The 14516-nt window shown below is 52.4% G+C and overlaps 2 protein-coding genes and 1 pseudogene across 2 annotated transcripts in view; 1 reads left to right on the top strand and 2 right to left on the bottom strand.

Moving 5' to 3' along the window:
• Positions 1–14013, bottom strand: part of LOC139272895 (telomerase protein component 1-like) — a 76980-nt gene extending 62967 nt beyond the window's left edge. Inside the window, exons 1-9 of the mRNA XM_070888997.1 lie at positions 13886–14013; positions 12018–12131; positions 10060–10177; positions 8403–8597; positions 5833–6014; positions 4925–5075; positions 4372–4551; positions 1382–1474; positions 546–678 (exon numbers count right to left, since the gene is read on the bottom strand). Coding sequence (XP_070745098.1) covers positions 546–678; positions 1382–1474; positions 4372–4551; positions 4925–5075; positions 5833–6014; positions 8403–8597; positions 10060–10177; positions 12018–12131; positions 13886–14013 — 1294 coding nt within the window. The remainder of the gene's footprint in view (positions 1–545; positions 679–1381; positions 1475–4371; positions 4552–4924; positions 5076–5832; positions 6015–8402; positions 8598–10059; positions 10178–12017; positions 12132–13885) is intronic.
• The window catches only part of LOC139274159 (zinc finger protein 850-like), a 360216-nt pseudogene that overhangs the window by 166103 nt on the left and 179597 nt on the right, over positions 1–14516 (top strand).
• The window catches only part of LOC139273749 (telomerase protein component 1-like), a 57335-nt gene continuing 51385 nt past the window's right edge, over positions 8567–14516 (bottom strand). The window contains exons 21-23 of the mRNA XM_070890800.1: positions 12018–12131; positions 10060–10177; positions 8567–8597 (exon numbers count right to left, since the gene is read on the bottom strand). The gene's annotated coding sequence lies outside the window, so the exon portion shown is untranslated. The remainder of the gene's footprint in view (positions 8598–10059; positions 10178–12017; positions 12132–14516) is intronic.

Here is a 14516-nt window from a genome sequence, read left to right as displayed (position 1 = left end):
GGACAATCTCTCACATCTGGCTGTGGGTAAATGACAACTTACAATCCATGAGGAGGGTTTGCCTGTCGACTGGACCCAGCGGAAAGGGTTAAACAATGAGGACAGGCTGCATAGACTTTTGGGTTTAGAAGGATAAAGGCTGAACTAATTGAAGTGTTTAAGAGGATTAAATGATTCGATATGGTCGATGGAGTAAACCATTTCCTCTGGTGGGAGAGTCCAGAACAACAGAGCATCACCTTAAAATGAGAGCCAGGCTGTTGAGGGTGCTTTCAGGAACCACGGCTTCACACAAAGGGTGCTGGAAATCTGACACTCTCTCCCCGAAAAAGCTGTTGAGGCTGGAGGTCAATTGAAAATTTCAAAACCGAGATTGGTAGCTTTTTGCTAGGCAAGTGTATTAAGAGTTACAGAACCAAGGCAGTTAAAATGAGTTAGGCTACAGATCAGAGGTGATATAATGGAATGGTGTAACAGGCTCAAGGGACTGAATGGCCTTCTCCTGTTCCCAATTGCTCTGCGATACAATGAACATGCTCCCTTACCTTTCCCGCTGGCGCTCAGCGCGCTGAGGGCGAAGGTCACCATTCCCGTTCCGTGCTGCTCCTCCAAGCAGCCCAGCGTGTGCTGGATCAACAGGCGCAGTGTCGTCGGCAGGGCACGGATCTGCTCCGAAATCTGGGAAAAGGACAGAGGAGGCGGATTGGTGAACGAGCGAGGCACGAGAATGCCACAAGAGAAACAGTGACGGGGCGAGGGCGGGAAATTCTGGGTAGTGAATTGTGTGCCTCAGGGTAGGAAGAGCCCAGGTTCTATTCCCCTCACCGGGTTGTGGGGGTGGAGGGGGATTAGCCAGGATTCCCAGTCACTATCCAGCGACTCCCCTGGGCCAGGAAAGGATCGGGACTCCGCTGTAATCAGTGCGGCTTCAATGTCCCGCCAACAATCACAGCCCACAGCTGGATTCCAGGACCTGGGGTCAAAGCCCCAGGCAGAGGGGATGAAGGTCTCCTCTCTTTGGTGGTGAACTGGGTGGGGTCAGACACTGACCTTTCACCCTCTGGGACCTGGGGTCAAATCTCCGTAGTCTGTGGATTGACCGGGTCCTTTATGACACGGCTTGTGAGGTGAAGTCCAGACCTAATTGTGTAGCACAGAATGGCAGCAGTCAAACATTGTGCAGTCCTTTACTGGGAAGCGGTGCTGGCGGGGTAGGGGGTGGTGAAGCAGGGACGGGGAGGTGAAAGGTCACAAACGCACGGGTGGAGGGGTGGTAGGTGAAGTCTCAGACACATGGGGGAGGGGGCAGAGGTGAAAGGCCACAAAGATACATGGGGGAAGGAGGGGACATGGGGTGTTGAAAGGTCACCGACACACCAACCTTCTCGAAGACCCCGAACTCTCGCAGCACCTCGCTCGCCAGCTTCAGGAAGAGGGGATTGTGAGATTCCTTCTTGATGACCAACAGCCGCATCTGAAAAAGACTTGCATTTATATAGCGCCTTCCGCGACCAATGGACGTCTCAAAACTCTTTACAGCCAATAAAGTACTTTTGGAGTGTAGTCACTGTGTAATGAGGGAAACACTGTTGTTGAGCTCAATTTTCCCCAGTGATCTGCACCATTTTTTTGGAGCAGGCTGTTTTTTTTGGCTTAAGTTTAAAAACCACAGTTTCCCCGATCAATTTGCACCAGCGTAACTCAGTTAGTCACCATTTTGTAGGTAATTTTTTTTCAGCCAAAGGGGGAGTAACCTGCCACCTGTGCCAATTCTAGACACTTAGGCAACTTTAGCCAGCTGAGAGTTACTCCAGTTCTGCTTAGGCCAGTGTATGTGGCCTCTACAGAAAAACCTTCTGGAGAGTTAAGGAAATCAGCACCGGCAAGTGCAGCAGAGGGGGGGTGAGAGAGAGAGGGGGGGTGAGAGAGAGAGGGGGGGTGAGAGAGAGAGGGGGGGTGAGAGAGAGAGGGGGGGGTGAGAGAGAGAGAGGGGGGGTGAGAGAGAGAGGGGGGGTGAGAGAGAGAGGGGGGGTGAGAGAGAGAGGGGGGGTGAGAGAGAGAGGGGGGGTGAGAGAGAGAGGGGGGGTGAGAGAGAGAGGGGGGGTGAGAGAGAGAGGGGGGGTGAGAGAGAGGGGGGGGGTGAGAGAGAGGGGGGGTGAGAGAGAGGGGGGGTGAGAGAGAGGGGGGGGTGAGAGAGAGAGAGGGGGGGTGAGAGAGAGGGGGGGTGAGAGAGAGAGGGGGGGGTGAGAGAGAGAGGGGGGGGTGAGAGAGAGAGAGGGGGGGTGAGAGAGAGAGGGGGGGGTGAGAGAGAGAGGGGGGGGTGAGAGAGAGAGGGGGGGGTGAGAGAGAGAGGGGGGGGTGAGAGAGAGAGGGGGGGGTGAGAGAGAGGAGGGGGTGAGAGAGAGGAGGGGGTGAGAGAGAGGAGGGGGGTGAGAGAGAGGGGGGGGTGAGAGAGGGAGAAGCCTTTTGGGTATAGTTAGGTGCGGGGACTGGGAGGGAGGAGGCCACTCGGCCAGGGAAAGGCGAGAAGTCCAGCAAGGCACTTGGGGCTCGGGGCGGGCCGGAAAGGAACTCGGGGCGAGGGGCAGATGGGGGAGCGAACCGGGAGGCCCTTCGGCCTGGGATGGGGAGGGGATCAGCACCGGCATTGGGGGTTGCGGGGGGGGGTTGGGGCACTTTAATAATTGGAGGCAAGTTGCTGCAATGTGTTTTAATGTGTTGGGAGCTGGCTGTATGTTTCACTTTCCAACCTCAACTCACATTGTGTCCCTGGTTACCGTGGCAATGCGATCATTTTGGCGCCGATCAAGGCTCCACCCCCAAAACTAAAGGACAGGTTAGGCTGCACCAAAATGAAGAAATCCAACGGGAAACTTAGAACATTTGTTTGGCGTACTCGGGCCCAACTCAAGTACACCAAAAAAAAGCTTTGGGGAAAATGGAGCCATAATGTTGGAATCTGGAGAAAGAAACGCTACAACAACAACAACAACTTGTATTTACATTGCGCCTTTAATGTAGTAAAACATCCCAAGGTGTTTCACTGGAGTATTATGAAACAAAAAATTTAACACCGAGTCACAGAAGAAGAAATTGCGGCAGATGACCAAAAGCTGGGTCAAAGAGGTAGGTTTTAAGGAGGGTTTGAAAGTAGTAAAGAGGCGGAGAGGTTTAGGGAGGGAGTTCCAGAGCTCGGGGCCCAGGCAGCTGAAGGTATTCACATTAATACAGCACCTTTCACAGCCTCAGGTCGTCCCAAAGCGCTTTACAGCCAACAAAGTACTTTTTTTTCTTGAAGTGTAGTCACTCTTGTAATGTGGGAAATGCGGCAGTCAATGTGTGTGCAGCAAGCTCCCACAAACAGCAATGTGATAAATGACCTCACCATTTGATTTGTTGCAGTGATGTTGGTTGCAATATAAATCTTGACCCCAGGACACCGGGGCGAATTCCCCCCTGCTCTTCTTCCAATAGCGGCTGTGGGATTCTTTACATCCACCCAAGAGGGCAGACGGAGACTCGGTTTAATATCTCATCCGAAAGACAGCAGCTCCGTCAATGCAGCGCTCCCTCCGTACTGCCCCCCCGATAGTGCAGTGCATCCTCAGCACTGACCCTCCCACAGTGCAGCGCTCCCTCAGCACTGACCCTCCCACAGTGCAGCGGAGGCTCCTTCAGCACTGTCCCTCCCACAGTGCAGCGCTCCCTCAGCACTGCCCCTCCCACAGTGCAGCGCTCCCTCAGCACTGCCCCTCCCACAGTGCAGCGCTCCCTCAGCACTGCCCCTCCCACAGTGCAGCGCTCCCTCAGCACTGCCCCTCCCTCAGCACTGCCCCTCCCACAGTGCAACGCTCCCTCAGCACTGCCCCTCCCACAGTGCAGCGCTCCCCCAGCACTGCCCCTCCCACAGTGCAGCGCTCCCTCAGCACTGCCCTTCCCAAAGTGCAGCGCTCCCTCAGCACTGCCCCTCCCACAGTGCAGCGCTCCCTCAGCACTTCCCCTCCCACAGTGCAGCGCTCCCTCAGCACTGCCCCTCCCACAGTGCAGCGCTCCCTCAGTACTGGCTCCGGGGGTGTCAGCCCTGGATTATGGGACTGGAGTCTCTGGAGCAGGGACTTGAACCCACGACCTTCTGACTCAGAGGACCCACCGAGCCACAGCTGACACCAACGGGGAGCGTTGGCCTGAATACGGGGAGATGGAGAATGAGAAATTTAAGTGGCCCATCCAGTTGGATATGGGCGGGAAAGTGGAACTGAGGTCGAAGATCAGCCATGATCTCATTGGATGTCGGAGCAGGCTCAAGGGGCCGAATGGCTGACTCCTGCTCCTGTTTATGTTCCAGCGCTCGCCCGCCCGCTCCGCCCTCACCTGGTTGTTGAAGGCCGACTCCTCCAGCTTTTTGCCGTAGATGGCCAGGCTCCGGCGCACGACCTCTGACCTGTCGAGCGGCTCCAGTGGGCCCAGGCGGATGGTCATGGCCCCCTTGCTCTTGGCCAGAGCGCAATGCAGCAAGGAGTCCTCCGTGACACTCAGCACCAGCGTCACACCCTGAGGGACACAACACAGGCGGCTCAAACTATCAACCTGCTTGACTCTGAGAAACGTCACAGGTTTTATAGAGACAGAGAGAGAGAGACAGACAATAGAATAGGAGAGAGAGAGCGAGAGAGAGACAGACAGACAGACAGACAGACAGACAGACAGACAGTCAGACAGTCAGACAGTCAGACAGACACACAGAGACACACAGAGAGGGAGGGTACTGGCACCGTGTGTCGACCTGGATTGTGGGGCTGAAACGTCCGGAGCTAGATTGGAAACCTGAACATATCTCGGAGGCAAGAGAGAGAGAGCCACTGGGCCATGGATGACACCTCAGTGCAGGAGTTGGAATACAAGAGCACATCACGTCGATACTCACACGTGGCACGTGCTCAGGGATCCAGTCCGATGTGCGTTGGCCTCTTTCGGTCTGAACACAGTCGGCACCGTCGATGACCAGCACCAAGTGCCGTCGCTGCTGAGAATGGGCCACATGGTCCAAGAGAGAATGAAACTCCAACACAAGGCCTCTGTGGAGAAGATACTGGTCTGAGCCATACGCTCTTGTACAGTGACTCTACAGTTAGTGAGTAATCCTTACCCTGCTGTACAGTGACTCCACAGTTACTGAGTAATCCTTACCCTGCTGTACAGTGACTCTACAGTTAGTGAATAATCCTTACCCTGCTGTACAGTGACTCTACAGTTAGTGAATAATCCTTACCCTGCTGTGCACAGTGAATAATCCTTACCCTGCTGTACAGTGACTCTACAGTTAGTGAATAATCCTTACCCTGCTGTACAGTGACTCTACAGTTAGTGAATAATCCTTACCCTGCTGTACACAGTGAATAATCCTTACCCTGCTGTACAGTGACTCCACAGTTACTGAGTAATCCTTACCCTGCTGTACAGTGACTCTACAGTTGCACAGTGAGTAATCCTTACCCTGCTGTACAGTGACTCCACAGTTACTGAGTAATCCTTACCCTGCTGTACAGTGACTCCACAGTTACTGAGTAATCCTTACCCTGCTGTACAGTGACTCTACAGTTGCACAGTGAGTAATCCTTACCCTGCTGTACAGTGACTCCACAGTTACTGAGTAATCCTTACCCTGCTGTACAGTGACTCCACAGTTACTGAATAATCCTTATCCTGCTCAATAAATACCAACTCTGTTCAGTGACAGTGAGCGACCTTTACCCTGCTCAATAAGGTGATGCTGTACCATTACAGTGAGCGACCCTTACCCTGCTGAAGTACTAGGGACAGTGCCCTCCTCACCTGTAACTCCTCGGGACCTCCTGCTGTCTTTTCAACCTGTTGTTGAGCAACACACAGAGCCGGTAAAGCATGCTGGTGCCATCCTGAGCTCTCTCGCTGGCCGCTGTGAAGTGAAAGAGGAGATCGGACGGCCCCGGACATTTCTCCATGTCACTGATACCGAGCTTGGTCACCAGGCTGGCCTACAGAGGGAGACAAGGTGCAGTGTGTGTATTAGTGAAATCTCGCTACTCGTTGGGGTGCAGTTCCACGTCATTCTGCATTTTTGGCTTTTTGCGATTTCGCCCGTTTGCCGAAGGTTCCAAACCTAAAAAAAAAAAATCACCCATTCTGCGCATATGCAATTTTTTTTTTCCTCTTCGCGCGTTTCTGGTCTGCTGTCCGATCTGAAATGCTAATGCAGGGCGCGGCCACGCATGTGCGCAGTACAACCAGGGTTGAACCAACCATTTTATTATTGGATTTTGATGATGGAGGAAGACAGCAGGCAGTGTGCAGGACGATTTTTTACAAGAGGCTAACGAAGCCCTTGTGGAGATTGTGGAGAGGAGATGGCAGGAACTACACAGGACGGGTGGATCCAGACCCCTGCCAGACATATTTAACAGAATCTGGAGGGAGATTACAGGGGAGGTCACTGCCTCAGACACAGTGGCCGGGAGTGGGAAGCAGTGCCGGAAAAAGTTTATGATCTTTCGAGGGTCGTTAGAGTGAGTACAATTTTTATTGATGCACTCCTTTATCACTTTAATTATAAATCTGACACGCTATTTGTTCTCATGCTGTTGTTGTCTCTCAGTACTCTGTGGGTTGCCTCCTAAAATGCATGACACATGTTGGCTTAGTGTGGCACCCTATTTGCCACGAATGATCTTTACACATTATTGCTTTGAGATCTCATAAGATGTTTCCGCACTTCGATGCCCTCCTGATGAACCACGTGCAACTTCCAAGGCCATTAAACAGCGGAATCGGTTACATTCAGACTGTATGATAGAAGTGCTTTGGTAACTATGTGTGTGTGAGCCACAAGAGCACATGGACCCTCTGGTAACCATTTCCATTTTCATCTTTGCAGGGAAAGAAGTCACACAGTCGCTGTGAGCAGGTGAGGACAGGCGGCGGTCCGCCTCAGACCCTGCCACTTACCGACCTGGAGGAGCGAGTGGCAGACCTCATCAACATCTCAGGTCGGGCAACTGCCCGAGGGGGTGCTGACCCCCGCTTGTATATGGAGGGAAAGTCCTGCACACTGCCTGGGCCGGGTTGGGGCAATGTGATACAGTGTGTGTGGACTAGGGTTGGGACAATGTGATAGTGTATGGGGACCAGGGTCGGGGCAATGTGATACAGTGGGTGTGGACTAGGGTCGGGACAGTATAATACAGTGTCTCTGGACTCAATATAATGGAGTAGTGATGGTCCTTCCAATGAGTCTGTGCCATGTGACCTTCCTCATGTCACCCTGCCCCCTGCTCTGCTGCTTTCTACTTCCAGATGACCAGCCACAGGCGCATCAATCCTCTGATCAACCCTCCACATCAGGCCATCATGTGGAGGAGAAGGAGGAGGAAGAGGCAGAGGAATTGACACAGTGTCCGACCACGGGGCAGCAGGAGCGGGAGGGGGGGAGGGAGCGCAGACAGATGCACCTTGTTTGGATCAGAGTACAGTTCTGGTCGCTATATTATAAAAAGGATATAGAGGCACTGGAGAGGGTACAAAGATTTACAAGGATGATACCAGAAATGCGAGGATATACATATCAGGAAGGGATGAACAAGCTGGGTCTCTTTTCTCTTGAAAAAAGGCGGCTGAGGGGTGAACTAATCGAGGTCTTTAAAATTATGAAAGATTTTGATAGAGTGTACACAGAGAGAATGTTTCCACTTGTGGGGAAGAGCATAACTAGAGGCCATCAATATAAGATAGTCACCAGGAAATCCAATGAGGAATTCAGAAGAAACTCCTTTACCCAGAGAGTGCTGAGAATGTGGAACTTGCTACCACAGGGAGTGGTTGGAGCAAATACTATAGATACATTTAAGGGAAGGCTCGACAAGCACATGAGGGAGAAGGGAATAGAGGGTTATGCTGATAGTGTTAGATCGGGAAAGACAGAAGGAGGCTCGAGTGGAGCATAAACGGCACGGACTGGTTGGGCCGAATGGTCTGTTTCTGTGCAGTATATCCAAAGTAATGCTATACAATCCTCTGTAATTCAACCCTTTTAACCCCAGTACCATTCTGGTGAATCTGCGCTGCACATTCCCCCTCCAAGGCCAGTATATCCTTGGCGGTTCGGTACCCAGAACTGAATACAGTACTGTAAATGGGGACGTGTAGGGGGCGGCGAGAATTGAGGGGAGTCAGGAGGTGAACCACTCTCCGTGGTCTACACAGTAACTGCGGCATTTACTCAGCCGGTCCGCTGGAGCTTCTGATCATTGGTGATGGCCAGGTTGCTGCTGGTGGGTTAGGTTTCGACAATGGTGACGCCCATAGAATGTCAAGGGGAGTTGTTCGATCCAAAGACGAGAGTAAGCGGAATAATCTAGAACGTTGCATACCATGAAGGCGGTCTTCCCCTCACTGGGCCTGCCGTGGACGATAAAGATGCCTCCCTGCCGCCGCTCTCGGATGGCGGAGGTGGCCGCGGCCAGCTGCTGGACACGGCCGTACTGCCGACAGCTCTGGGCCTCCAGGAAGCCATCCTGAAGGGCGTCTTCATCAGCTGCCAATCTCGCCTCTAGGCCGCACTCCGCCTGTCGGTCAGACACAGAAAACAATTCCAGCGCGTTAGATAGAGCACGGGAACCTTGCATTTACACAGCCACCTTCCATCACCTCGACACGCCCCAAAGGGATTCCCATCTAATGAAGTGTGGTCACTGTTGTAATGTAGGAAACGTGACAGGCAAATGTGCGCACAGCAAGATCCCACAGAACAGCAGTGCGATAATGACCAGATCACCCGTTTTTAGGTTTGGTTGAGGGATAAATATTGCATCCAGGATACCGGGCAGAACTCCCCCTAGCTCTTCTTCAAAATAGTGGCCGTGAGATCTTTTACGTTCACTCGAGAGCACACAGGGCCCTCGGTTTAACGTCTGATCTGATGCCGCGGCACACTCTTGAGGTGCCATGTTTGCAAAAGGGCCCCGAGAGCCGTTCAGAGCCCCTCCCCGCCCATTCGGTAACGCTGCTACATTTGCGATTGACCTGTTCCCGCTTCTCCCCACTCTGGGGTTGGGAAGATGGGAGTTATCCCAGCTCCATGTCCCGCTGAAAATCCAATCTCAGCCTCGCTGCAGGGCAGCCTGGTGTAATACTGGATGGAAGGTGGGACTACATCGCAAGAGACTTGGTCAATCTTTTCAATCCGAGACATTCCCTACACACAGTTTTGGTCTCCACATTTAAAGGAAGGATATAACTTGCATTGGAGGGAGCTCAGGAGAAGGTTCACTAGGTTGATTCCAGAGATGGGAGGGTTGTCTTATGAGGTCAGGTTGAGCCTAAACTCTTTGGAGTTCAGAAGAATGAGAGGTGATCTTATTGAAACGTATAAGACTCTGAGGGGAATTGACAGGGTAGATACAGAGAGGATGTTTCCCCTCATGGAGAAATCTAAAACTAGGGGACATAGTCTCAGAATAAAGGGCCGCCCATTTAAAACTGAGATGAGGAGGAATTTCTTCACAGATGGTTGTAAATCTGTGGAATTCTCTGACCCAGAGAGCTGTGGAGGTTGGGTCATTGAATATATTTAAGGTGGAGATAGACAGATTTTTGAGCGATAAGGGAGTAAAGGGTTATGGGGAGCGGGCAGGGAAATGGAGCTGAGTCCATTATCAGGTCAGCCATTTTCTTATTGAATGGCGGAGTAGGCTCGACGGGCCAAATGGCCTACTCTTGCTCCTATTTCTTATGTTTATGTTCTTATTTAAACAATAGGCTGCCCCGTGTCTGACTGTAGCCCGGGGAACAGGCTGCCCCGTGTCTGACTGTAGCCCGGGGAACAGGCCGCACCGTGTCTGACTGTAGCCTGGGGAACAGGCTGCCCGTGTCTGACTGCAGCCCGGGTAACAGGCCACCTTCAGGAGTACTTCAGGTAGTCCCAGTCTCCCGCCCTCGAAGAGGCGGGTCAGTGGGTAAATCTCCTCCGATAGGAACGGCTGCCCCTTGTAGATTGGGCAGAGCTGGGTCTGAGCTGGGTGCACTGACCTGACAGTGCTGACTGACAATGGCCTTCCAGAGACTGCTGAAGATGCTGGTCCCAAACTCCTCCAATCCCTTCAGGCACGGTCGCCCGTGGGCCTCCCCTCCCCACTCGCTGCCGTAGCTGAAAACAAACAGACCAGAAACTGGTTGAAAGAAATTCAGAAATATATAAAATGGAAAAAATGGACTCTTGCACTGGTGCTGTGTTAGCTGAACCCAGCCGGTGGTGGAAGAGGAAACAACAGAGAGAGACGGAGTGAGAGAGTCCTCGCGAAAGACAAAGGCGGGGAGGTGGCTGAGCAAGAAACACAGAGGAGAAAGGAGGCGAGAGAGGTGGAGAGGTTTAGGGAGGGACTTCCAGAGCTTCGGGTCTTGGCAGTTGAAGGCACGGCCACCAATGGTGGAGCAATTAAAATCATGGATGTGCAAGAGGGCAGAATAGCAGAAGCGCAGAGAACAACTTGCATTTATATAGCGCCTTTAATATAGTGAAACATCCCAAGGCGCTTCACAGGAGTGTTATAAGACACAAAATGACACTGAGCCACATAAGGATAAATTAGGACAGGTGAGCAAAATCTGGGTCAAAGAGGTAGGTTTTAAGGAGCACCTTAAAAGAATAGAGAGGCGAAGAGGTTTAGGGAGGGTGTTCCAGAGCTTGGGGCCCAGGCAACAGAAGGCATGGCCACCGATTGGAGCGATTATAATCAGGGATGGTCAGGAGGGCAGAATTAGAGGAGCGCAGACAACTCGGGGGGGGGGGGGGGGGGGGTGGCTGGAGGAGATTACAGAGATAGGGAGGAGCAAGGCCATGGCGAGATTGGAAAATATGAACATTTTGAAATAAAGACGTTGCTCTTAACCGGGAGCCAATATAGGTCAGCGAGCAAAGGGGTGATGGGTGACCGGGACTTGGTGCAAGTTAGGACACAGGCTGCCGAGTTTTGGATGACCTCTAGTTTATGTAGGAATGTGGGAGGCCAGCCAGGAGAGCACTGGAATAGTCAAGTCTAGAGATAACAAAGGCATGGATGAGGGTTTCAGCAGCAGATGAGCTGAGGCAGGGGCAGAGATGGGCGATGTGATGGAGGTGGAAATAGGCGGTCTTAGTTATGTCACACATGGTCAGAAGCTCATTTCAGGGTCAAATATGACACCAAGGTTACGAACAGTCTGGTTTAGCCTCAGGCAGAAATTGGAGAGAGGGATGGAGTCAGTGGCTGGGGAACGGAGTTTGTGGCATGGACCAAAGACAATGGCTTCAGTCTTCCCGATATTCAATTGGAGAAAATTTCTGCTCATCCAGAACTGGATGTTGGACAAGCAGACTGACAATTTAGAGACTGAGGAGGGGTTGTGAGAAGTGGCAGTGAGGTAGCGCTGGGTGTCATCAACACACATGTGGAAACTGATCCTGCGTTTTCAGATGACATCGCCAAGGGGCAACATGAGAAATAGGAGGGGGCCAAGGATAGATCCTTGGGGGACACCAGAGGTAATGATACAGGGATGGGAAGAGAAGCCATTGCTGGAGATTTTCTGCTTATGATTACATAGATAGGAATGGAACCAGGCGAGTGCAGTCCCACCCAGCTGGACATTGGTGGAGAGGCGTTGGAGGAGGATGGAGTGGTCAACTGTGTCAAAGGCTGCAGACAGGTCCAAGAGGAGGGATAGTTTACCTTTGTCACAGTCACAAAGGATGTAATTTGTCACAGAGATAGGAGGGTGGGGGGGAACCAAGCGCTATTGGGGGGGGGGGGGGGCGGTGGTGGCGGAGACAGAGTGAGTAGAAGTCCCAAAGTACTGAGGGAGGGGAGGTATCCCACAGTGCTGAGGTTTCTGTGGCAAAATGGGTTAGTGTGGGAGACAGCTCGATCGGTCTCAATTTCTACAGTGCAGATACAGGAGTAAGAGGGAGCAGTCAGGGATTCGGAGGGACAATAAACACTCGTGCTTACTTTTCCAGGGCCAGTAACCCTGCTTCCTTCACTTGATTCTTCAGATCTGCCATCCTTGTTTTCCCTTCCTCTGACTCTGCTGCGAAGTCTGACATCCATTGCTCTGGCAGTGACCTGACCAAAGAGAAGTGGAGTCTGTCAGGAATGGGGCCCATGTATCAAACTGGGATTGAAGGTACAACCCATTCTCCAGATCAAATCCCAATGGACCAAACCCTTCCCAGTCACTGTGCACAATCCCAATGGATCCAACCGCGAGAGTCAGTGGACCCAACTGTCCTCCTCCGTTTCGGATGCCCCTAAAAGTTCGGCACCATCCTCCGCCTGCTCCACAACGACAGGCAGGCCGTGATCCTTACCAACGGATCCATTACAGACCCAATCCGGGGTCGAGCAAGGCTGCGTCATCGCCCCAACTCTCTTCTCAATCTTCCTCGCTGACATGCTCCACCTCAAAGCCAACAAGCTCCCCGCTGGAGTGGAACTAAACTACAGAACCAGTTTAACCTTCGTCGTTGTTATGTCTTCAGATGCTCCAATAAAGACTCCATGAGACAATGTATTGCACTTGAACTGTAGTGACCTTAGTCCATTTCATGTAACTCCAGAGTGAGGATCACACATGGTGGCCTGCCTTTTATACTAGGCTTGGCACACCTGAATAGGTAACCTACAAGTCTCCCACTGCAGTGCCCTCTGGTGGTACACCTTGTAATAGTACAAGCAATAACCATGTAGGATACATCACTCTCCCCCAGGACCTTAGTGCAAATTGCCTTTGCATTGACTGTGCTCTGGGCTTAGCTCCATCTGGTTGACCCTTGGCAGGTTTTTCTATCTCGGGTGAGTGGTTGGTGTTTCGTTGGCAGTAGAGGTGGTTTGTGTTTGTGTGTCCATGCCCACTCCATTCTCTTCCCCCCCACCCACCCCCCACATACAGGTTGTGCCAGTGGCTCATTACATTCATATACATTCAAATCCAGAAAAAAAAAAACTGCATTTACATGATTACATTTGTGGTACAGTTGTGAGGTAAGCACATTTGACTGGTGAGATACATACTTGATATATACTTGGAATAAGTACAAGGGATCAGCACCGGTGCGCGAGGACAAACTAGTGCCAGAACTGCTGGCTGGTGTCCAGGAAGTCTGGTGACTGTGCACTGCCCAGTGCTGGCAGTGAGTTGGCTCAAGTTGCTTGCTCTCGGGGCTTTTGCCATTGCTCCTAGCGTCGGGCAGGTTCACAGGTGCCTGTGACCTCCCTGTCCTCTCCTTGCACCCCGGGTCGCTGCTGCTCCCTGAGGAGCAGTCGTCTAGCAGTGCACAGGGAACTGCTGACTCGCTTGCCTGCCGTTATTTGGTTTGGGATCTTGGCTGGTCCCGGTCCCATTTGGGAGAACCGTTACGGGTGACTCTTCGTTCCCGGGTATGGCCTTGGTGGCTATAAGGTCTGGGGGCTGCGCCTGAGGCCCGTGGCAGTTGGTGCCATCGGGTGCCTGAGAGGTAGAGCCGATCAGGGGCAGGGTATCTATACCGGTGCTGTTGATCTCCTGAGATCACTTGCTCTGCTGGTCTATATTAGCTACTTGTGGCCACACTCCATGGTGCATTACTCCCAGGGACACAGGCTACAGCATTGGGTAAGCTCGCTGGAGCCATGTGCTCCCGATGGGGGTTTGCCTACTGCATTAACTAAATGTAGTTGAAATCCTACATCACACAACGTTTCATTACTCATTGTAAATAAACTGTAGCTCCGATCGCAATCGTACATTTCCTTGCTTATTGCATGTACACAACTCTGATCGTCAATTACTCATTTTACATCTAACTCAGTTGCTATTACATTGATTGAGAATGTGGAACTGTCCCTTTAAGTGTGGTGTGTTGCTGGCCTCCTTGAAGGGAGCCTTGCTATCTTTACTCCAATCCTCTTTGCTGGGTGCCAGGTGTTGCTCCATCAGCGCTGCACCTCGTGGTCTGGCCGCCGCCATCTTTTTCTTCAGCGCATCACCTCGTGGTTTGGGCGCCATCTTTCTTCCATCCACGATGTCGACTGCCGTGATCCTCTTCTCCCTGGGTTCTGCCACCGAGGCTGGGAAGTCGCCTTTGGATCTGATTTTCTTCCTCCGGAGTCCTTCCATTGGAGCCTGGAAGGTGCGTTCGGGTCGTCTCAGCTGGATCCTTTCCAAGCAGTCGCGCCGAGCGGTGCGTGCCCTGGGCACCACGCTGGTCTGCTCCCCGACACCGGACCCAACCTCAGGTGAGGGCCTGCCCTGCCTCGGAGCACGAGGGATGTCGATTGCTGGAGGGATGAAATCCTCCCAGCTCCAATGGATCTTTTCCATCCACCTTCTTCTGAGTAGCATTGGTGAATCACCTGCAACAATCCACAGGGATAACTTGTGCACCGCGCCATCATGGAATACCTTTACATCCGCACTACCAACGACTGGGATAAGTTCATTGGTGTAGGTGCGTAACTTTGCCTGAACTA

This window comes from Pristiophorus japonicus, chromosome 9 (assembly GCF_044704955.1).
Source record: "Pristiophorus japonicus isolate sPriJap1 chromosome 9, sPriJap1.hap1, whole genome shotgun sequence".
Lineage (NCBI taxonomy): Eukaryota > Metazoa > Chordata > Chondrichthyes > Pristiophoridae > Pristiophorus > Pristiophorus japonicus.
This window is presented reverse-complemented; position numbering and strand designations above follow the sequence as displayed.